Below are 23843 nucleotides of genomic sequence, written 5' to 3' on the forward strand. Positions count from 1 at the left end.
GGATAACGGCGAGGGTGAAGCTCTCCTTGTTTTGAGGTGGCTTCTGTCCCTTCCACGGCTGTCCAGCCCTCTTTCTCCGTCCTTCAACTGTAGGAGTAAAGACAGGTAAAGCAAGGAGAGAAAAGGAGAGGGAGGAGGGGGCAGACAAAAAAGAATTCCACATTAGTCACCGCAACACAGAACATCAATGAGACACTTACAGTTTTAAACAGTGCCCTACAAATGAGAAGTATAAAAAGTCTTATAACGGGTGATGGCGCAAAACAGATGGAGGGCAACAATTTTTATCATCTGTTTGGTTAGAGGATGTCCTTCATCCTGTCTGGGTGACTTTTTATGGTGTGTCCGTCCTCACAGATTACAACAATCTGTGACCTATTTACACAGCCAAGGATTTTCTACCTGAGAAATGTAACCTTAGGCTCAAGGACTCTACGTTGTCAACCTGAGAACTACGAAGCCCACAACACCCAAAGTCAATCGTTAATCCCACAGTGCTGCCACATCCCCTGAGGTGTGACAAGATACCAAATGAGCAATCCCTTAAATTCCCTCATTAGCTTCAGTGAAAACGTGCCCATGATAGTGGTATACTGCTCTTACGCTACGCTAGTGCAGCAGCAGCAGCACAGAGCAGCATGTTTCTTAATTGTGCTCCTTAGAGGACAGCCCAATTCAATGAAGTTGTCTACAGCTCCCCGTGGCCACTGAGTGATTTAATGTGGATTCGCCCCCAAGCAGGTGCTTTCTCTGGGTGAAGTCATTTGGAGGCAACTCAGAACTGTGACCTCAGCACATTGGGCCCTCTGGGACTAGACAGAGGATACAGCCGCCTTTCCCAGCCTTCGCCAGGAGCAAATGAGAGTGAGTGATAGAGCGTCAATGTGCCGGCGGTTTCTCTGCGCCCTACATTAGTGGAGAGCACTAAAGGAACCACTTAATGGAGCTTCAAGAAAGTCATACACGTCGTCATCAGTAAAGCATCACAGCAAAATAAAATAAAAAGTAATCGACCCTACACAGAGTCTTAGACCATGTTTGTTTTGGGTTGTGACTGTGGAAAACAGTAGTAGAGATTTTTTTTTTGTTGAACCACACAGTAAATGCAGCCAAATTTTTTGGAGTCTGGCCTGTACTTCCCCCACGCCCTCTTTCTGTGTTTACTTCAATTACTCACTCCATTTCGCCTCAAAACTGCACTCCCCCTCACTACACATACCACTCTCAAATCACACCTCCCTCTTTTCTTTAACACTCCATCAATCTCTGGTTTCTTTCACCGTTTTCTTTAAGCTTTTCCATCCTCTTCCTCCTGTTTCGCAAACTTGGAAAGCAGTAGTACCAGCACACAAACTAAACATTGTCACTGTGTTCCTACTTTAATCAAAAACACATTTAAACCACCGCCAGCCCTGAACTCTGTTCCCTGTATCCTTCTTACGCACAGCGACAAATGCTCCCCTCATTCTTTTATACTAAGCGCTTGCAGTGATACTAGCTGCTTCCGCTGCCTGACAGCAGCAATGCCAAAAATAAAGCCACTGTAGTACCAAACTCTGTGAGAGGCTACTGACACAAGTGTGGAGAAAAGCCTCCCGGAGAGTCAAAACATTCCTCTCACCTCTAACAGGCCAAGTCAGGTCATTTACTGGCACTTGTTCTCCTGTAAATGATCCGATACAAGGCTGAAGCCATTTCTAATGTGTGACTGATAAGCCTTAACACCAAAACATATCATTTTCACATTTCGCATCAAGGTACTTTTATATTCACAAAGCAGTTAAGACGACACTATAGTCATTCCTTCTTCTACAGTCATACTGCAAAACAAGAGAACAACAACACCTCTGGTTTTGAAGACATATATTAGTCATGCCTGTCTGTTGTTTGCTTTTACTTTCAGAACAAATACGGGGAGTTAAGTAAAAAGAAGTGCATAAAAAACAAGAACAAACATCATAAATTAAAACAAATAATCAATAATCAATATCAGGCCAAGAACCTGAAGAATGGCAGCCAGGCAGGAACGTAGTAAACAACTTCCCGCGCCCCCTCCCATTTCTTTCCCCCCCTTACTCCCTCCCTCCTTTCACTCCCTCCTCACTTTTGCACACGTTGTTCATAACTGCTGATTTCCCTTTGGCCATAGCAATAGTATCCAACCCACCCACCCCCACATCATTCACATGAGGGCTGGCGTCTGCCCTCAGAGCTCGGTGTCATTTCCAGGGCTTTTACGCCATTGGTATTAATACAGAGCCATGCTCGGGGGAAAGCAGCCAAATTCCTTTACTACAACCATTAGTTTGTATCGCCTAACAGCGGAAGTAGTTAAACATAATTGTAACAGACTATGCGTTTAAAAGAAAGAGGCGGCTATAATGTTTAAACCTCGAAGATAAACGAGCTGGAGCATAGGCTTCAATAAAGCGGTCCGGAATGACAGGTGTCAGTCAGACGAGCTCCATGCAAACATCTTCAGTCGGTGTTATAAACCGGCTAAAAATACAGTGCACATATTTTGTGCGTAGAATTTAACTTAATCACGCTTTCCCACATGTTATGCAAAAAACGTGGTTGACCAGCCGAGGGCTGAGCAACCCAAATAACGTTATCTGCTTTCGGTTTCCTGTACAGTCAACACTGCCCCTCAAGGGAATAACTCATAAGCCTGCGAACGTATCGCCCTCAATTTTCACTGCAAGTACTCATATTAACTCAGCCAATTCACTACTGTTCAGTCATACTCATAATTACTGAGAGGAAATCCAGGCTCTTGACAGCCATTAGGTTGACACTGCATGCAGCCGAGAAACAATTTTGCAAACATCTACTCGTGCACCAACATTAAACCATTCAAATCTGCTGAGGAGACGGACAAAACACCAGTAGTAAGTAGTCTGATTCGGTGAATCTACACTGTTATATCAGCACCGACAATAGGTATCAAAATGTATCATATTATATTCACTCACCTCTGTAATTGTCCAGAAACGGTGTTCACATTATTTGGCAGTGTCCTCCCTTCGTGTGTATCAACGTGGTGGCCACATATTTTATCTTCCAAGTGCTGCATTGCCAAAACCAAAACATGAAAAATGTCACATTTGGGCTCAATCATTATCATCAAGATAAAAATCTATGGCATGTAGTATGAGCTCAAGAACACTGAAATTTGTATTTGTGTCTCTTGTATCCAAGCTACAATTGCATAACAAATGTTTGTGCTGTTTTCAGATGTGGCAAATAGGTTATAACGAGGTAATTATATTGACCGCAGCCACAAATCTCAATCAGAAATCAATGCACAGCTCCTGACCACGTTCAAAACCCTCCAAAACACAAAGTTGCGATGGTGTAAGCTGAGTGCCAGCATGAAAATCATCCCACCGCAAAAATGTATTTTCATAATATTCAAAATAATAACAAATAAGGTAGGGAAGTAATTGGCATGGCGTGGCCTCTTTGCGCTTAATATAACCCATGTATTGTGAGAGGTTTGTGTTTATTTTGTAACAAGCTAGTAGCTACCATCCGTCCAATAATAGCCCGTGCTACATTTTGTATCAATGGCACTGGCAGCGGCTAACTAGCCATCTATCAGCAGCCTGTTTGAGGACGATTTAGGCAAATTCCGCCGTGCACAGCTTTAACAGGTACTGTGTGTAGGCTGCAAATGAGTAGTAAACGCCTACAGCGTTCATACAATTTGTGTAAACCGAGTGAATATGACACAACCCTTGACAAGTGATGCACATAATCTTACATCTCCGTCACATTCTCGTAGGCACTCGTGTTACTACATCTCAGCTACGACGGCTAACGATGCACTAGCAAGTCAGCTAAACCAGAAAAATCTCCCAACGCTGACTCAAAGACAAACGCACAATTAAATCGACTGAAATACAGACACAAAAATGTGGCGAATTATATTCCAGTGTTATAAAATAACAGATGCAGCGCCGTGTAGGTTATTAAAAAAAACACTAACTGTCAACAAAATGGCGGCTGCGTTGAATCAACAGAGACCCGAAATGGATCTCCCTCTATTTCTTCTTCCTCGGTGCTATAATCCTTTTTCCTTACAGCAACTGGTATCCGTAATATCTCCAGAGATGCTCCGAAATCCACTCAGACACGCCGTTAGCTGGGCCTGGATGTGTCAGCACGGGCCTCTCTCGTTAGTCGGGCCTCCATGTCTGCTCAGCCCGTATCGCTACTGTGTCAGTACAACACGGGCATTCTCGGTCCCAGAGAGGGAGGGGAGGGAGGAGGACGGACCGAGGAGGGCGGAGGGGATAGGAGAGGAGAGAGGAGAGAGGAGGAGAGGAGACTGAGGAGGGGGGAGCAAATGTCGGTCGTACGCGGTTCCTGCGGTCCGTAGTCGTTGACAAAAATGCCTGTGTTTCATTATTACTCTATTTTCGGTAGCCGTTGAAGGCTGTGTCGGGTTGGTTGAGGGTGTGTTTTGCTGGTATGCAACAGTCAACTGTCAAACTGGCGGTGTCCGGCTACAGAGACTGTCAACATAACGTTACAGTATATAAACAGTACGGGCAGGAGAAGGCAACGGGAGCCCTTTAGCCTATAAATAAATCATTCTGCTCCATAAGGATGTTGTTCTTCTGTTGTGTTAGAGCTGAAACGATTAGCCCCTCAAATCAAGCAAGTCATTAACATTAAAGGATATGTTCATTTATTTTTAAATCTGTCTAATAACACTTGTCAGTTGCACATGTGAACATTGCAACAGTTTTTGATGGCTGGACTCATTCCTCCTTTTCATACTTGTCCTGGAGAGATCTTTTCCTAATGGCCTTTCAGTGGAAGTGATAGGGGACAAAATCTTCGGTCCTTGTTTTGTGCAGGACATATTCCAAAGTTTGTCCAAGTACAATATAAAGCTCTTGCAGTCAGACACGGATCAAGTTGTACCCCAAAGTCTTAAATAAAATAAAATTCCCTCAATTAGTAAAATATCTTTGGGTTTTTCAGACAGAGGATGTCAATTTGGGCTTTAGAAAATGCTAATTGGCAATTCTCTCTATTTTCTGTCTATTTACAAACAAACAAAAAAAGAAAAAAGTTCAATAAACTAATTGACGATAAAAAAAAATGATCAGCCTCAAAGTTACTCATATTATTATTATTTAGTAATTTATATGTTATTAGTTATTACTGCTTTCTTAGTGCCTTAGTTTTTATTACTTTATTTGTTTGGTTTGCACTGGTTTATATTGTCTGAATCAGCTACTAGATGCCTCAGTTTCCTTCAGGAAACATCAGTGGTGGATAGTACTCCACTATATTTATCTGAGAGCCAAAGTTACTTTGCAGATTTCTCAGGAGATCCTTTGCCCCACTACCATCAGGCTATATAACACCTCAGCCAAAGGAAGTGGACTAATCAAATTATTATTGTTTATTATTTATTATTAACTATTATTATTATTACTAATGAGCTATTGGGCACATGAATTTCCCCTAGGGGATAAATAAAGTATCTATCTATCTATCTATCTATCTATCTATCTATCTATCTATCTATCTATCTATCTATCTATCCATCCCTTATTAGGATTAGGCTATATAGGATTAGGCTATATTCTATCTACCGTGTTCTACATATGCTGCCATATCCAAATTAACCTTTCTATTCTAAGGAGGTAAACTGTTGTCATCTATTAAACAGCTACAACAGCCCTGACCACAAAATGCAAGAGGCACACATAAAAGCCTCAAATATGCACTCAGATCAGTGAAAAAATAACTGCCAACTGACTATTAAACAGATTGGTTGGTAGACAAATAAAAAGTCTGCAATATGGCTATGAATATACAGCATCTGCCTCTGAATCGTTTATGATTAGGGAGATGAAAGAAGGTGCAGAGGGTGAGGGTCACAGGGTTAGGCTTTAATAACAGATTTATGTATGGAGGAGCTAAATGCTGAATCTGATTGGGTGGAAAAAGGTCAACAAAATACTGAATTAAGAAACTGTCTTACCAAGAGCCTTAATGCAAAATGTTACTTCATAACTCTGTGAATTCCCATCAGTTTGACTACCACTGGCAGCTCAGTGGTGATTAGTTCATGAGATCAAAGTCAGTCATTCAGAAAACAACCTAGGAGAGCAGTGTAGTGAGAAGGGCACATCGCATCCACATCTTGTCAGCAGATTGCTGCGTCCTTTTGTGTATAGTGTATCTTAAAACTGGTGAAGGTGTTGGTGGAGAAAATATAAAGGTCCTCAGAGACGCATGAATCAAGCGAGAGTTGAAGCTGCAGCTTTTGACCATGATCTAGTCATGTATTTTATTAAAGCAGTCGGTGTGGAGGGAAAAGTTTGAGGTGAGCAGCGTGTCTCTTGAAAACAGTAAAGGAGGTAGAGCTGTTTGCCCCGTTTTTCAGATCGCCTGCCTCTCTTGTTGCTCTGTCCTGATGGAGCGGTCTTCTGGGGGCTCTGATGTGGGCGGGAGGCTGTTGTCAACACCGTCAAGGCTTTTGCGGCACACTGGGCAGGTATCATGCTGTGAAAGGAGAGAAAACGTATTCATCTGTAGGCAAAAAGTCAGCGACGCAACTGCATTTAGGGTAGGGGGCAACCTGAGAGAGCATTAGTACATCACTGAGTAACAAAAAAGGTTTCTGTGTTGTCTTCACAGCCCTTGAGTCAGAATGTGAGACACACTGTAAAAACCTTGATGACAAATCCAACAGACTTTCAAACCCCCTCAACCAACTGACCACAGCCATCTCTCGTCCTTACCAGCTCCAGCCAAGGCACTATACAATGACTGTGGAAGTAATGGAGGCAGGGTAGTTTCCTGACGGATTCCCCTAATGAATACTCCTCCCTACAAACTGGACACTCCAGTCTGCTGTCTGGGAGAGAAAAATAAGAAAAAACAGAGACAGAAAGTAAGATTCATTACACCACAAATGTGCAAGGCAGGTCCATAAGCCACTGCTGTGTAACACAGTGATGCTTTTGTAATGTCGTCATTTCATCTTGCCCCAGTTTATTCATGTGTGAATAAAGATTTAGCAGCAATGCGTTTACTTCAGATTTTATAAATGATAAATCATGTTTGTCTGTTTTTTTTTTTTACAATAAAAAGTCATTCTAATGTATGAATAAAACTATATGGGGTCACAAGACTGTGAGTGGTAGCTTTCTTAGATCCTTGGCCAACTTAGCTTGCTTTGTCTTTTAGCAGCACTTGTAATGTGTAAGCTGCTATTTCTTAGGCCAGGCCAGAAAACATCTATGAATGACATACTCATAACTACAGTGTTCATGGGAATATGGGAGGGAGGAAGGAAGGATAAGAGGATTGAAGGAAAGATGGGGAAAAGAAATTACAGGAGGAGGAAATGCAAGATAGGAAGAGGAAGGGATAGACAGGAAAAGAGATACTTTTATAGACAGGAAAAGAAAGATAGGTGGGAAGGAAAGATAGGTGAATGAAAGGGAAGGTAAGAGGAGTGAAAGAGAGACAGGAAAGATGCGGGGAGGAAAGGGAAGATGCGAGAGTGGAAGGGAAGATAGAAGGAGGAAGAGAGCAGTAAGATGCCAACGGATGGAGGGAAATATCACTACAGGGAAGGAATTATCAAAGGAGGGAAGAAGATCTAGGAAAGATAGAAGAATGAAAGGAAAGATGAGAGGAGGGAAGGAAAGATAGGAAAGAAAGATAAGAGTGGGAGAGGAAAGATAGATTGAGGAGAGGAATGATATAAGAATGTAGGAAAACAGGAAGAATGAAGCAGATATAAGAGCGAAGGAAAGGAAATGAAATGAAAGGAAAGATGGGAGAAGGACAGAACATATACCTTACTGTAAAGGAGCAACGTTTCAATATAAAAGTTTTTCTAACCAGTCTCCTAATATCAGCTGTATTGGACTGATCATGTGATTCAGTGTACAGTATGGCATGCTGGGATTCCCACCTGTCTGTTCCTGAGAGATGCAAACTGTTGGCAGGGATGAGATCATGTCCTTTTCTGCAGGGGGTGGACCTGTGCTCTCCAACTGTCCCAACAACTAGGTCAGTGGGTGAAAAAAACAAATAGTGTGGATGTATAGGTGGAGAAGGACAGAGAGACAACAGACAAAAAGATTCTAATGGATAAAAGCATGAAAACTAAACAGCTGATAACTTTATTATATCAGATTTGGGGGGTGTAGATAAAGAAAGATGTGGGTGTCAGGGTATGTATGAGAAGATGGAAGAAAACCACATTACAGCTTATAATGTGGCCACAGTTCTTCAGAAGCACCACTCAGACATCACTGACCTCTGTGATAACAGCATCCAGACCTCCCTGACCCCATGCATAGTCTCCTGGGTTTGAGTACAACTGTAGCATGCTGGATCTGAGGGACAAACACAAAGACACCGGGAGAGAGAGAGAGAGAGAGAGAGAGAGAGAGAGAGAGAGAGAGAGAGAGGGAGGTTGTCACACAAAGTTACATGAAAACAAAAGTAAATGATGTGAATTAAAAAGTGTTTACAATGCAGCTGGTGCAACACCAGGGTTTCCACTGTTGGCAAACAGGCCGGCCAAGAATTGCTGCACGATCCTTGAAAAGGGCAAAAACAGACAGCAGACATGTCTGCCTTAGTGTGCTTTCATAACACATACTTCATGGTGTATTTAACAGTTTCAACTCATGCCTTGACTCTATGAGTTTATTTGGAGCTGGTAAATCAACTGATGCATGCAACTGATCTCTTTAGTCAAAACGACAACAGACACACGGCATATTAGTTAGTGTTAGTGTTAGTGTTAGTGTTAGTGTTAGTGTTAGTCAGCATGTATGTAGCAACTGAAGAAGGTTTTTATGACTGCACCTTTAGGGTTTATGTCAAATGATTACAGAGGTCTTGGTTTCATGAATATAATGCAACCACTGCAAAACCATATAATTATTAGGTAATGAAATTACTCAAATAACAGGGTGAAAATCTCTTCAAGTAAAAAATATTAGCTTTTTTCTTTACATACAGTACACTGAACCCCCCTAAAAATTCATTGGACATCTTTGCATTTGTAGTACAGCTGAAGCCCCTGTACCCCGGACTACACAGTAATAACAGTAATAAGCTTTCTCTTATATTTTCAGTACTGTGTTGTGTTGTTATGTGATAGTGTACTGTTGCTAAAAGGTTACACCCATTGCTTCAGCTGGAATCACTTTTTATAAGACATGCAAGAGTAATGTCATTTGTGAGTCCTGAATAGCATGCCGCACTAGTCTTTATACTGAATGTTGTCAAATAAACTCAATAAAGTTTAATCATGAGAGAAAGTTTTTGGCCCCTTAATCATTTATGATCTGATGATATGACACATCCGCTCTGGTGATCAGATGGACTAAACACTGGACCTCAAAACTACATGATTGCTCCTCGGTATTTTATCATCATTTTAAAAACATTAATGTCACTATTTTATAGTTTTAGCTATAAAGATCCATCCTTCTTTCTTATTCTGGTGTTTTGTTCCCCGTCCAACAACAACAACAACAATATACATTATATTAATAATAAACTCCCTATTTTAAACATTTTAACAATGTCACCCAAAGTATTTTCAGCTTATGTAAATCTCCTTCATTTTAATTTTTTATCATTTATTTCATTTTCATCTTATCATCCAGTAATAATATTACTACAACTCATAAATAAAACTTAGGTACTTAAAGAGAATCTAAGTTATTCCTTATCCTCTTGTCCTCTTCCCTTTTACTTGCATATTTTTCCCAGTGTAGGTAGGTACCAGTAAGATTTTTGATTGATATCCAGCATGTATTTTATAAATACATTAATTTGCAGTCTGTAATCTCAAGCGTTAATCACCTGTTGAAGCAAATCACTCCCATGTAATGATGTGTATACATCTTAAAAAGGGGTTTCAACCTTGTAGAAATGTATAAGCCTATAGGTACTATGAAAATGATTTAGTTGTTTCTGTTCACAGCAAAATTATAAATGGATTTCTGTGCAGAAATACAGATGTTAATGTATGTATATGTATAGGTGATTAAAGAGAAATATCTAAAAGACTGGCATACTGAAGGATTTATATGCGTTCAGCACACATTGTTGATGTTTCTGTGTACCATGTCCACACACCCTTCCACAGCAGGCCTTTGTTCAGGCCTAGATGACCGCTCTTGTTCAGGCGGGGAAGATGATTCTGGTTCCCCGGCCTCAACAGAACCCGATGACACCGGAGGAGACTGGCTCTGACCTGCAGATACCTGCTCGCTGTCGTCTGAGTGGGACTCTGAGGAGGGTGGATGCGACAGCAGAGCAGAGCGTTCCATAAACAGCAGCTGCCATAACTTGGAGAGAGACCAGAGAAGCAATGTGTCAAACAAATCCTTAGAGAAAGAGGAGTGTTGTTATTAAAATGCCATTCGTAAGGACATACTTCTGAGAACAACGAGTTTGAGTCCTCACTCGCCGCTGATGTGCTGTTCTGCAATAGACTGGAGAGCAAAGTAAAAATCAGTTCACACTTCTTTTACTGGCCTGACATTGATACCTGTCAAATATAAAGCTTGTATTTTCAAAATTTTTACTTTTCAGACTTGCCTTCTCAGTGATCATCATCATGCATTTTAAGCCTCAAGTACAGGCTTAAAAACATTTGTCTAATCCAGAGAGGTAAGTTTCTCAATTTACAGTAAAAAGAACAGTCAATATAAACGGCCAAACTGAGCTGTACCTGGAGTCTTCTGCCACCTCCTCAATGAAGCCAGAGTCACATCTGGGGCAGACGAAATCCTTTAAGACAAAAAATATATACACACTACATTGCCAAAGGTATGTGGACACTCAAGCTTCTCATCTCATTCTAAAACTATGGCTGTTAATCTGCTGCTGTAACCACCTCCATTCTTGTAGCAAGGCTTTGGACAAGAATTTGGGACCTGGCTGTAGAGCTCTGCACTCATTGAGCCACAAGAGCAGTGGGTGATACGGCCTGGCTAACAGCCGGTGTTCCAGTTGGGGGGGGGGGGGGGGGGGTGCGGGGGGGGGGGGGGGGGGGGGGGGGGGGGGGGGGGGGGCATGCAAAGAAGGTACCCAGCAAGAATCAAACCAAACAAATGGCAGTTATATGGTTTGCATTTTAACTACTTGGTAACTGTCACGTTGACATAGGGATTGGCAAAAAAAAACAGGAAGCACACTATTGCCTTAACTATCATTGCATTTGGCTGTGGCATTTCTATTTACCTTATTGGAACTAAGGTACATAGCCCTGAGGCTCATAGATAGATAGATAGATAGATGGTGTTATATACCCTTATTGCAGTGGGGCAAAGGATCTCCTGAGGAATCTGCAAATTAACTTAAGCTTTCAGATAAATATAGTGGAGTACTGTCCATCACTGATGTTTCCTGTCAACTAACAAAGTAAAGGCAAATGCCAAACATATTATCCAAAAAAAATAAATAGACAAAAGTGTGAGAGCAATGATCTCCACATATTTTCATCTACGTGGTGCACATTAATCCTCTGTCTCTCTCTTGACATGTGTGCTATACGGTCTATCATAACAATATCAGTGGTAACTGCGCAACAAGTGCGCTCCAGCTGAGGCTTCCACGGAGCGCTCCCTCCCGCACCTCCAGCAAAATAAATAAAGGTCAAACAGTCACGTCCTGAAATTGAGCTTTACTGTGACAAAGAGAGCGGACAAAACAAACCGGGCTCCAAGTCGATAAATGCAACTATTTGCGGCTCTGGGGGCATGTGACGGTGTCTGAAGCACTGTTACGAGCTGCTGGTGCATGTGTTGACACCCAACCAGCCCCTCTTACGTCTCTCACACGCGGCTGACAGTAGACAACTGGACACAAAGTCGCCAACAGTGGTGCTTCTAAATATGGCAACGTGAATCGCCAGATTTTTCTCCCTCTCTCTCTCTCTCTAATGTAAGATCTTGGTGCATGCTGTGCGCACATAAAAAGAAAACACCACCAGGTTGACATATGTGTGCTTCAGTGATCCTAGTAAATAGTCAATTTAGAGCAAATAGTAAAATATCTATCTTTGCACGTTTAAAAGAGAAAGAGTTCCTAATCATCGTAATCCCTCCCTCGATAGGCGCGGTGATGATTCCCAGGCCAGCACGTGTGGAATAAAAACACTCTCCAAAAGTGACTCACCGGGAGTTTAGGGTTTGTTTCACTTTTACAGCAGTGACAGAAAAACCGGTGTTGTGGTTCCTCCGCAGCCTCCGCCATCTTCACGGTGCAGCGCAGCGCCTGACGTCGGTGTGTCAGCCCATAAAAGTCTCAGACGGTTGTCCGAGGGATCAGAGCAGCCCAGGAGGGTTTGGTGCCCAGGACGTGTCAGAAAACCGGCAGCAGATGGCACATTAATATCATTTAAGAAGCAGACAACACATTCATTACAGTTACGTTTATAATTAAAAGGCAATTAAAACGGCAATACTTTTAGATTGGTTGCGTGATAGACTATTTTTTAAACAAAAATATTTACCCGTTGCTTCATGATCAGACTTACTAGGTCAGTGCTGCAAATATCAAGTGGCAAAAAGAAGCAACAAGTTGTCAGGATGACATCAGGGCTGCAGTTTCCTTGAAGTATGTTGGGTGTCGCCAGAGTATTAAAAAAAGTCTAAGGGGATCCTCTATTCAATTTATTGAACCCTATGCCTGGATTGGATCAGTAAACTTAGCTTCGCTTTTACAACGCAGAAACTCGACCCAAGCTGTTTCCTAGCAACGCAATTCCAGTTAACGGTTGTATATAATGTCACGTAATAACAGTGTAAACAAACTGTGTGTGCAAATAATGTGTTGAATTTCCTTAAATTGAAAGGTTTGAGCCTATTAGAACATAAATGCACTATCAAAATACACATAAGTTCACATAATTCGTGACCTTGCAAACCGTTTCCATGACAACTCGGCGACTCCATCTGCTGATGAAGATGGTGTGATGGGAGCTGCTAATTAGTGGACCTTGTGGTGAGGTTGTTTTTGTCTACAGCATGTATCTTAATGTTGATCAGTAACATAAGACAAAGATAACTGTACTTGACTGTGTAAGCATGACAATTTATTTTTTTTCAAACCAAGACAGTGATCTGTAATAATCATAAGAACCACAAGCAGCACCAACAGAACAGTGACAGGTATATTTTAACTAAAACGACACATGTTCATAAAGTTTACTGTATGAAACATTTTGGCAATATGATAAATAGGCATTCTCATTTGGAATAATAACAAAACAACTTGTTAGTTTTACACTTAAGCAACAAAAAGTAGCGTTGGCTAAAGTTGATCCGCTCAGTTATGGATCAAATGTTAGAATGGCAACGTTTCAGCTCCAACTCTTACATTTGTTGCAAACATGGCTCCTCCTAAACACAATGTACATCCAAGTCATTTAAAATGGGAAATATCCACGCTTGTACTATCCCACTTGGCACACAGCTTTGTCTCCTCATATAAAAAGCGCTTCCCTGCATTCACCGACACTAGGTACGACTGCGGTAAATTTAATACAGCTGCAGCATCTTATTGTTTTCACATCTTTCATCTCACATCTCATGCCATTTTTCTGCTTCTTGAATCAACACGTATGATATGTTGACTCCTGGTTTGGCAATATAGCTAACTTGTCCTGTACACATTTTGAAATTAGACAACCCCACCTCTGTCTCATGCACGTGCCCTAAAGTTCAGGTGCCCCGGGGTAATTATAAAGACTCACCCACCCCCTTCATCAAATTCTAATCACCTGTGGGGAAATAAATACCAAACCATTCCTCCATCAAGCTGAAAAGGCCCTCCTCCTGCACTTCTTACCCTCCCAGCCCCTCTTGTCCCTCTCTATCGAGGTGCGGTGAAGGCCCCCTGGGCGGCGTTGGCAGCGGCCTGGCGTACGGCCTGATTGGACATGACTCCGGTGGCAAACTCAGCCTGAGCCTTTTGGAAGCTGGCATCGGTCTGCCTGTACAGACTGTGGACCTGGAGTGGGGAGGAGCAGAGAGCGCGCTGACACCCGATACATGCAGCAATTCATCATCATATCATGCTCATTGTGAGGGTGAAAATGATACGCAGAACCTGATATCGAGGCTATTCTTCAGACTGCTTGTTATCTACTGAGTGCTTCATGGCAGCTGGACCACCTGGGCAAGGCAGGTGCGAGTATTTGCGCAGAGCAGGTAGAAAGTGCAAATACAGTTTGTCTTTCTTCTTACTTGAGAAAATGAGACCTACTAGATCATATCACACTTTTTCCTACTGTCTCACATTTACATATTGAAAGCATTTAAGTATTAATGACTTACAACTACTAGTCCTACACTTTGTACTTTACATTATCATATTGTTATACATTATATTGTTTTTCTGACTCTTTGTGTAATTTCAACATTTATTACATCCAATTTCCAGCTTTCCATTGACTTTCAAGAACTCCACAGGGACTTTGTGAGTGAGCACTAATATCCCTGTAATGATCAGTAATATCTTGATTTTGTTTTACATCGTATTCTGGTTTCAGAAATCTGGTTAAGTCGGTAAAATAAAAAATGTGACAGTACTGCTATGCTCACGTTCAGAGGGAGATAACTAACCAGGTTTCTCGTGTTCCATTTAAGTGTCTTATCCCAACTATGGCCAAAACCAGGATAAGACTCAAAACCATGATACTAACGTGGATGCAAATACTCGCAAAGACACTGCACAAGGCTCACGCTTTGTCCCATTTACTTGTGCCTATGCTCCACGGAATTTTCTGTTTTTAAAAAGGTACTACTCCGAATATCCTGTTAATTAGTCCGTGCAGGGATAGTGTGACTGACACCTTGTCAAAAATTCAACCTTAATTTGAGTCACTACCTGCGAATTTTTCCTGCATGCGAACAAATTTATTCACCTTCTTCAGCATGACAACCCCCATGGCGGTTTGGGCAGTAAAGAGGATGGCATTCATCATCATGATTGCGCCGACGGGGACGCTCGTCTTCAGAGCAGCCAGGCTCACGATCCACCCGCTGAGGGAAAGAGACGGCGAGACAGAGAAATAAAATGACAGAAACAGAGAGAAGGACGGTGAGGGAAGTCAATTCACATCCTCATTTGCACCTGGAATTAAAAGGCAATCTGTGTGTGAATACGTTATCATAAATGACATTTTACACCTGATATTAATTATGCTCTCATTATCTTTGTTCTGTCAGCATTGTCAACTCAAATAAGGACAGCGTGTACTTAGTCAAGCAGAGTTAACAATGTTAGCTGGCTGATGAAAGAAAAAGTTCCACTGCTACACTGAACTTTACTTTCTGAAGAAAGTGAGTTGTACTGATGGCATTTACACTTTGCACCCTCGCCGTGTAGCCTGGAAAATCTGATCGTATCCTGATTTCAAACAGCTTTCTTCATGACAAAATGACATGTGACAGTGGGAAAAGCAGAGGTGTAATTAATAACATTTGTTTTTTCTTCCCCAGACAACGAGAGACAACCAGATGCACATTGTTTCTACATGAGTTGTGCATCAGTCTAACACAGAGATGGTTTACTTATTAGTCATACCTGAAACCCCATCCAGGGATGCCAATAGTCATGATGACGTAGACGACCACTTGGGCAAAGAAAACGAAGAAGAAGACGAAGAAGTTGAAGGAGCTGTCACTCCTAGAGAGGACAAGAAAAATATTTTTACTAAGCAAAATGAAGCAACAGCTCCCTCACATTCATTTACAGTACGCTTTACTAAAGCAAATACATAGGATGCCTTTAAAGGCCCTGTACACCAGCACAGGTTTTTGTTTTCACTTGGTCTGGTTGAGTTGCTTGAGTTGTTTAAGTTGAGCAGGGCTGTGCTGGAAGGTACTACTAAAAAAAATTATACATGTGTAAGCTGTCATTTCCTACCAACTACTAAAGTACTAACAGGAAATTGGAGCAGATGTCCACACAGTCCTCTAAAACTAAAACCCAGCATGCGAGACTGGGGAATGATAAATGAAATCTAAACACAACAGAGTTAAGTGTGTTGGGATGAAATAATTTCTCTTGTTTGAGATGAAGCAACTGTGTTTGCTTTCTGATTGTTTGCTTCCCTTTGCTCGCTCCTTATCTGGTGTTCTTAGTTCAACTTCCTTTGGTTTTTCTCTTTGACTCAGTTCCTATTAAAATGTGGGGTAGAGATAATGGCTGCTGTGGGCCATTTATCAAGTGAGTTACACATATTTAACTTTTCTAAGGGCCGTGCTACAGCAGGTCTCAGATGAACCTCTAAGAATGTAACATTTTTATTTGGCTCGTCCTCGGTTGTAGCCAAAACCAAAAAACTTTAAATGGAAAGTAAAGGGTAAAGTTGGAGTTTTCTGGCCCACAGACTTTTGGTACACACCTGAATGCTTTGTACACAGGCCGGTACCAGCAGACGAAGGAGCAGGGGGTGAAGAGGAGCCCCCACAAGATGGCTAGGCCCAGGCCAACACCATTAGAGGGGTCCACGCAGAACATGGCCAGGGAGGAGATCAGGTTGAAGAGCAGCGTGCAAGTGCAGACTGGACATTGATGAAGACGGATAAAAGAAGACACAATGTACAAAGGACAAAGGGAAGTGGTTAGGCAAGAATGAAAAGCCCTGCAGTCTGAGTTGAGGGATATCTGTCTTTGTTGCTTTAATACACAACTGTGGAATGGAACAAAAAAAATCCCCCCTCCCTCATAAGAAGACAGTTTGTCAGGAATTTGGCTGATGCAATATGACGCTATTTGTTGCTACTTCTCTTTGCCTACTGCTGGGTGTAGAATTGGCTCTTTCTTTGGTCGTCCCTAGTTCCAGCCATAAGACTCGAGCTGGTCTTTAGGGCATGGCTGAGGAGCAAAAGCTACAAGAATCATCACCATTGTCTGAAGCATTTCTTAACACCCATTTCTATAACCTGTTAGCCCCAGGTGTTAATCTTGTGGCGGTCTCTTGTTCTCGTTTTGATTTCGTTAATAGAATCCATATGGTATTTAATTGAAATGGAAAGCAGTTTAAAACCATTTTAAAAAAACTATATTCTATACAGAGAGATTTTTATTTTATACTGTTTGATGTTCAAATCTGAAATCATATTACTCTGATCATAGTGAAATTTACTTTGGGTGCATAGAGGGTGACTGACCTCTCTGTTACTTCCCTTCAAGACAGATTTCTTGCTTGTTCTGTCATTTTCAAAACCGCTATCAAGGTTCATTTTAGATCATGGTAGAACCCAAACTTAACTTACTCTTGTGAGCAGGCATGTGAACCCGAAAACAGATTCCTTTTAGTCCCCCTTTAACTTTTTTCCAGTGTTCGCACTGACGGTGTCTGGACAAGAATTACTATCAGAAGCTTGGTGTGGGTCAATAATAACAATTTATTTATTTGAAAACAATTTGATTTGGCTCTTGTGCAGACGCCCCGGGTGAAGATGGCTGAATCTTCTTCAAACTTTCCTAGACACTGATTTTTGGCTGGTTCCTGCCACCGTCCTCAATCTAGCAGTTAAGTGTCAGAGTCTTTGTGCAAACATTCAGGCTCGTACTCCAGACAGGCCAGTGGATGGCACAGAGGTACGAGTCAGCTCTGGGTTCAATTTCTCATGATATTCTCTTAGCTCTTACTGGCTTCCACTGATAAATCTTACATGTTAACAGGTGGAGACTCTAGAGTCAGTGTAGTTTCACTCCAGTCCCATATACCACTGGATCCCCACACCACTCCGTACAAACCCCTAGAGAGCTACGATACGCCATTTGTGGTGTTACATAATGACACTAATGTTATGCGGAGAATTTAGACAATAGTGCAGCAGAGTAAGAATAACAGGAACTCACACATCCAGAAGTAGTACATGATGGTGACTGTGCGCTGGAAACGCTGGCTGATCTCCACATTAATGTCCTGGTAGAAGCAGGGGCCCACAGGGCAGAATGAGGGCAGCGGGGGCCAGTTATTCTGACGTGCTGAACAAGAGAACAGTGTGGGGAAAAAAGGAAAAAAAAAAATCACTGATATTGATTACTCAAGTCCCCCCCACTTAGCATTTATAAGCAGAAAATAAACATTTAATAAAGCATTTTTAATACTACAATCAAGTTGTAAGGAGATATAAGTGTTTATTAGGGTATTTGTCACCAGCTATAACTCATCGTGTGGATGTAAGTGGAGGCTGCTGAATAAACACAGCTGTAAAAATAGAAAATGTGTCTTAATAGAACATGTTATCGTTGTTAACAAATACTATACATTAATAATCACCTAAAATTCAACAACATTAAGAATGTGTTATAACCCATTTATTAAATGTGTATATGTCTCTAAACGCCCCCCTCCGCCCAATCCCATCTCTCTCTTACAGGCTCCAGGTCCCAGGCTGTGTGACTCCAGCTCCCTCTCTCTTCTCTCCAGCTCCCGGGCTTTCTTCTCCAGCTCCTCCTGCTTCCTCAGGAGCTCTGCTGTGGTTGCATTCACTGCAGTCTAATACAGTAAGACACGAGGGAAATGATGCACCAGTCATGTCAAGTTTCAAAGAGATAGGTTGCGTTTGTGTCATAAATAATGAAAAGGATTAAGGATGTAAAAGACCTGGTATCTGATGGGGAAAGATCCCCAGAGGAGAATCTGCCAAGTGTGTGAACATCAATTGTTTTCTATGAAGTGTAGTTGCGGGACTGAATGTAGGTACAATGGATAAGTTTAGACACAGTTTTTAGTTTGAGTTATTCAGAGATCTACCCATAGCAGTGGGATCCATAAAAACACTTGTATTAATAAATCGTTCATTGGAGCGCTGTCCTGCTGATGATCTGGGATATTTGTGTTTGAGGATTCAGCACTCAGCTACACACAGAGAAACTGAGTGGGTTGACTCATTATAATATCCACAGAAACGCTTTCCATGACACTGAAGGACAGACTCTGTACCCTGTGCACATTTAACAGTACAAGTACAATCCCATTTTTGTGCGTCCAAACGCCAGTGAATGTGCTGACGTGAAGGTGAGCCTTCGTCTAATGAGTGACAACAGTGACTACAGGCGTCTTTACAATGCAGCATGTACAGGTTACCTGGGAGTTATAGGAGCCATAGTTGCGAGGCTCTGTGGGTGTTGTCCTGCTGGGTGGGGTCTGCGCAGGCACAGATGGAGCAGAGGGAGAGGTGGCTTCATATGGCGGTGGGGGCTAGAAAATATGTAGTAATAAGACAGACATCAAAATTCATTTTGGCCTCATGGATCACAACCTGTAAACAAAACCCAGCCTTCATCCAGGAGCCGGGCATTGTGTCATGACAGCAGGGGCTAGAAAAATGGATGCATATATCCTTTTTCAAATGTATTGACAATATGTACATTTATTCTTGTGTGTCATACTCACGAACATCCAGATCAAGAATACCGCACATACATTTTCAAAAGTCAAAAAATAAACTAGAACTGCAACTAATGAACAAGGAATTCATTTATTATTTAATTACCTTTCAAATTGAACAACAATTTCACTTTTTGATCGGCACACCTGAATATTTAAGGGACAGACCTTTTGGAGTCTCATTTAATAACATGTATAGATATTTTTGTTAATGTCCTTCCTCAGGCAGCAAAGATTTTATTCTAGCATAAGTAAATGACTTCTGTATTTTGTCCCATATCATAGACCACCATAATAAAGCACAACCCAATTCCCTACTCACAATATAAATCTGTGACTAATGATTGCGATTGTCCAGAACCAGTACCAGACCAAGACGGGAGTGAGTCTGTGTTTCACACAAGGCAGTTAACCGTGGATAACTGTGGGAGTGGGCACGAGGGTTGTGCACTTACTCAGTTTCATAAAGTCGATGACTAGTTCAGTTTCAAACATGCTGAACAAGCCCAAGTTTAGTCCCTGTTGCTGCAGCATATTTGCTAATACCAACAGCTGACAGGAAGTACACGTAGACCCAAGCTGTCTCTTAGCAACAAAACTCCACTGACACAGCCCATAACTTAGACACAAGCTGTTTCCTAGCAACAAAAATCACTAAATTCTAAATCATGCAACTGAGGTGTGTAACACACACACACCAGTGTTTCAGCTTTATTGTCTCTTCTTTCTGCTTTCGTGGCAACTGGTCTTAGTTTTGTTTAACATGTATAATGAAGTATATACAGTTCAATCCAGTCGTCATACTCAAGGTTGGATAAACATGCGGGCAAAGCAGGTGCAGCCTCGCAGCCATGGACGGATTATGAGACAATGGGATCCTGGGCACAGATGTGTTAAAGACCCCCCACCGCTCCCACATAAGAGACACAAATGACATGCTGTTTTAGCCTTTATGTCTCTTTGTGGTCATTTTGTGTGTTGTTTTAGTTGCTTTGTATGTTTTTGTAGTTGTCTTGTTTTGTGGTGGTCCTTTTGTGGTCATTTTCTGTCTCTGAAGTGGTCTGGTGTCTCTCTGTAGTCGATCTGTGTATCTTTGTAGTCACTATTTTTGTCTTTGCAATAGTTTTGTGTCTCTTTGTAGTAAATCGGTGTCTTTGTATTTACGTTGTGTCTCTTTGAGTCATTTTATTTCTCTTTGTAGTTTGTGATGTAGTTTTGTGTATCTTGGTGGCCACTCTGGTGGCATCACCTTGAGGTCATCTTATATCACTTTATAGTCATTTTGCTACTCTTTGTAGTTGTTTGATTGAGTTTCCAACAAAAAGAATTTAACAGTGACTTCAAACAGAGGCTCTGGTCCATTCATGCCCGGGCCCGAGAACTGTAGCGGCACTGAGAGCTCCATCTTTACTGTGTGTCAACTAGTTGGAAGGATTTTTTTGGAACTGTGTCAAATTTCCAGTTTATTTCTATCCCTTAAACAATAATCTCACTTTATACAACATAATCAACTTCTTATCAACATAATCACATAGACACTCTTACAGTGTGTGTTGTTCTTTATAACTATCCACAAATTGTTTTATTCATTTATTAGTTTTTACAGGAGATATCCTCCCTTTGTCTGCAGCCAACTCTGGAAGCAAGATGATAAAAGATTAAAAGAAACTCTCGGAGTGAACATTAAACTAAAAGGCAACTTAGTCTGATTATCTGGCTTCACTTTGCAGCCTTGTGCTTACATACTGCACATTTCTAAATGAAATTGTGTTAGGTCAAATGACCCCACAGCAAACCTGGAGACAGGTACTTTAGCGCTGCAATGAGTAGTTGACAGATGAATTGATAAGGAAAATAATCATAAGTTGCATACCTAGTTATTTTAATCACCCCTCTTTCATCTCACATATGGGAGAGAAATATTGCTCACCCCAGTTGTGTTGTCAAATGGGTTGTAAAGGTCCAGTGTGGCATATCCTGTGTTGCTGCTGTGTTGAGTCACTGCAGGGTCCTGTAAAAGAAAAACGAAAAGGGTTATTTTAAGTATATAAATGAGTAATTTTGATTTGCTGGAACATTAATCCTCATTTGACAAAAGTGACCGGCTTTTATTAATGTGTTCATTGTTAATAAGAGCTACAAGTGGGCAGAGATTAGTGAGGGCAGACAGGCCCAGAAACAGCCACACATATCACATGAGCAACAACACGGCTGCTATTACACAGAGCCAACATCAATGACTTCCATCCATCAAACACACCGTGAGAGGCAGATGCTAATTTTAGATTTTATTTCATAACACCCACCTGAAAAGGATTGTGGTCGTCCACTGGCTCTGGAAAGCTTGTGTATTTTGACATGTTGATGACTGTTTTTTTGGGAAATCAGAGCTAATGTCAAGTAGCCACCACTTCCTGCTAAAGTTAGGGAAGAAATAAGCAGCCGTCTTCTATCAGATAAAATGCTGCGTTTTCCTATTTTCCAAAACGAAAGGACGGGCGGCGTTTCGGTTTATCCACTGAACTAGCTTCTCGCCTCTCCTCCGGTCACCATGTCTCTGAAGTAACAGCTGAAATAACAGGTGAACACGACGTAACGTTACAGACGGGTTAATGGTTGTATCCCCTGGAGGTTCTTCCGTATCAGTCCTGAATCTCAGGGTCTGGTTTGCAGCTATGTTATGTCGCAGGAGATCAAAACAGATCGGTAATTTTTCTCCTGCAGGAAAACAACGGAGGCTCAGGAAGTAACCACCAGCCGAGGTCATGTGACTGCTGCTGCGGCAGAGAAACACGTGGAACAAACGGGGGCGTGGCCACTTGTTTGTTTTATTTTATTTTATTTTATTTTATCCTATTTTATTTTATTTTATTTTATTTTATTTTATCCTATTTTATTTTATTTTATTTTATTTTATTTTATTTTATTTACGTGCAAATAATTAGCCCCACAAATGTCATTTTCCCAGTGAAGTCACTGATGAATACACAAATTAACGAATGAGTTCCTCTTTTCATTGAGTAGGCCTACACCATTGTGGTTAATCCAAGTCAACAGCATTATTCCTTACAGTTTTTCCTTTTAAACCTGCACCGGACACAAATGAGATGTAAGATCAGGGAGGTTATCTTTGAAGCTTTGAGGTAAAATTAGATATAGTCCTTGCAGCAGAGCCTGCAATTCAATTTCTTAAATGGCCTTAATTAGAATTTGTTTAGAAAGCCTCTAACCCAATCATTTGCTGAATTAAAAATTATTATTTCCAATATGTATCTTGAATTTGATTCATTTAGTGCTAAAAATTGTGCAGATTGTCACAGGTAATGGCTCTTTGGAAAATGATTTGAATGCTTTAAACGTACAATGAACACTTGATTTTAAGTTGTGTATATATCTTACCCAGTAATTTCATTAACTAAAATATTCTGTCCTTTAATCCCAATTTGGGATTTTAACTGCAAAGTCTATTAAGAGAAGTAAAATGAGCAGCATCGTCATGGTTTTTCTGTAGGTTAAAGACAGCACATGTTTGATCTCAGTCTATCTCTGGCTCTGTGTTTATGTAACTGCTGGTTAAAGGTTCCCTGTGGAGCTTGAGCCCTCTGGTGATACTATGGAGCTGTTTTTCTTCTAGTGGGTCCATCTTTTCTTTATTTAGCGCAGGTGCATGAGGATGCACATGCATGTGCAGGCTGGTGACGTGATACGCTGCTCTGCCAATGGTGTCACCCTATTCCACTGATCTGTGGGTGGCCGTGACACCTCATGACATGCTGCAAAGGCAGGAAGGAAGACCACAAGCTAAACATGTATGTAAACAATGCTGGATTTAAAATACCTTAAAAATCTGCTTTGCAAATGATGTATGAAGAAGAAAAAGTGCTGAACATGTTTGTTAGACATGAAGGATACACACAGTGTGTTTTGGTGATTTATACTGAATGTAAACATAACTCTTTTTGTCAACAAGAAAACTCCTCAGATCCTCTTTAATTGTCATGTTATGCTGTTTTGAATGGGTTCGTTCATCCTCTTCCAGCAGATGTCACTCTTGTGCCTTGAAGGAATCATTATTCCCACTTTTCTGGTCTCACCTAGATGTGATTCTCAGGACAGATGTGGGATTTAAACCACAGGCAACTGTGTTAGCTCGAGTAAAGCAAAACAAACATTTATCTTTAAAAAAAAGATTCATTTCATTACTTTATTTGACAACTGAGTCATTGGTCCAAGAATGTTATTTTCATTGTTGCTTTATCCACAAGTATAATAAGATGTGAGTTTCCTATAGTTAATATTGTGGCACAGTCATAGTCACATTTGATCCCAGCATGTTTGCCGGACCAGACCACATTTTAGGTTTTTCTTTGTACTTCTCATATACTGTATGAACCTAGAGTGACAGGTTGAGCAG

At 41.2% G+C, this 23843-nt stretch overlaps 2 protein-coding genes across 3 annotated transcripts; both read right to left on the reverse strand.

Moving 5' to 3' along the window:
• Window positions 1-6292: 6292 nt before the first annotated feature.
• Window positions 6293-12378, reverse strand: LOC111223421 (E3 ubiquitin-protein ligase RNF115-like). Of its 2 annotated transcripts, XM_022747558.1 has the most exons (9): window positions 12190-12378; window positions 10742-10800; window positions 10445-10502; window positions 10144-10355; window positions 8520-8588; window positions 8303-8381; window positions 7955-8048; window positions 6771-6886; window positions 6293-6531 (listed from the first exon to the last, which is right to left on the reverse strand). In XM_022747558.1, the coding sequence occupies exons 1-9, from the start codon at window positions 12265-12267 to the stop codon at window positions 6409-6411; spliced, it is 888 nt and encodes a 295-aa protein (XP_022603279.1). In that variant the 5' UTR covers window positions 12268-12378; the 3' UTR covers window positions 6293-6408. The 2 variants fall into 2 exon arrangements, with proteins under 2 accessions (XP_022603279.1, XP_022603280.1); XM_022747559.1 differs by lacking the exon at window positions 8520-8588.
• A 708-nt stretch (window positions 12379-13086) lies between these two features.
• Window positions 13087-22190, reverse strand: LOC111223517 (secretory carrier-associated membrane protein 3-like). The gene is made up of 9 exons (XM_022747701.1): window positions 21736-22190; window positions 21360-21440; window positions 19127-19240; window positions 18415-18535; window positions 17893-18021; window positions 16427-16586; window positions 15604-15705; window positions 14942-15059; window positions 13087-14025 (listed from the first exon to the last, which is right to left on the reverse strand). Exons 1-9 carry the CDS (start codon window positions 21787-21789, stop codon window positions 13888-13890), a joined length of 1017 nt encoding a protein of 338 aa, XP_022603422.1. The 5' UTR covers window positions 21790-22190; the 3' UTR covers window positions 13087-13887.
• Between the last annotated feature and the right edge of the window lie 1653 nt (window positions 22191-23843).

This window comes from Seriola dumerili, unplaced genomic scaffold (genome assembly GCF_002260705.1).
Source record: "Seriola dumerili isolate Sdu_G_001 unplaced genomic scaffold, Sdu_1.0 BDQW01000110.1, whole genome shotgun sequence".
Classification (NCBI taxonomy): Eukaryota; Metazoa; Chordata; class Actinopteri; order Carangiformes; family Carangidae; genus Seriola; species Seriola dumerili.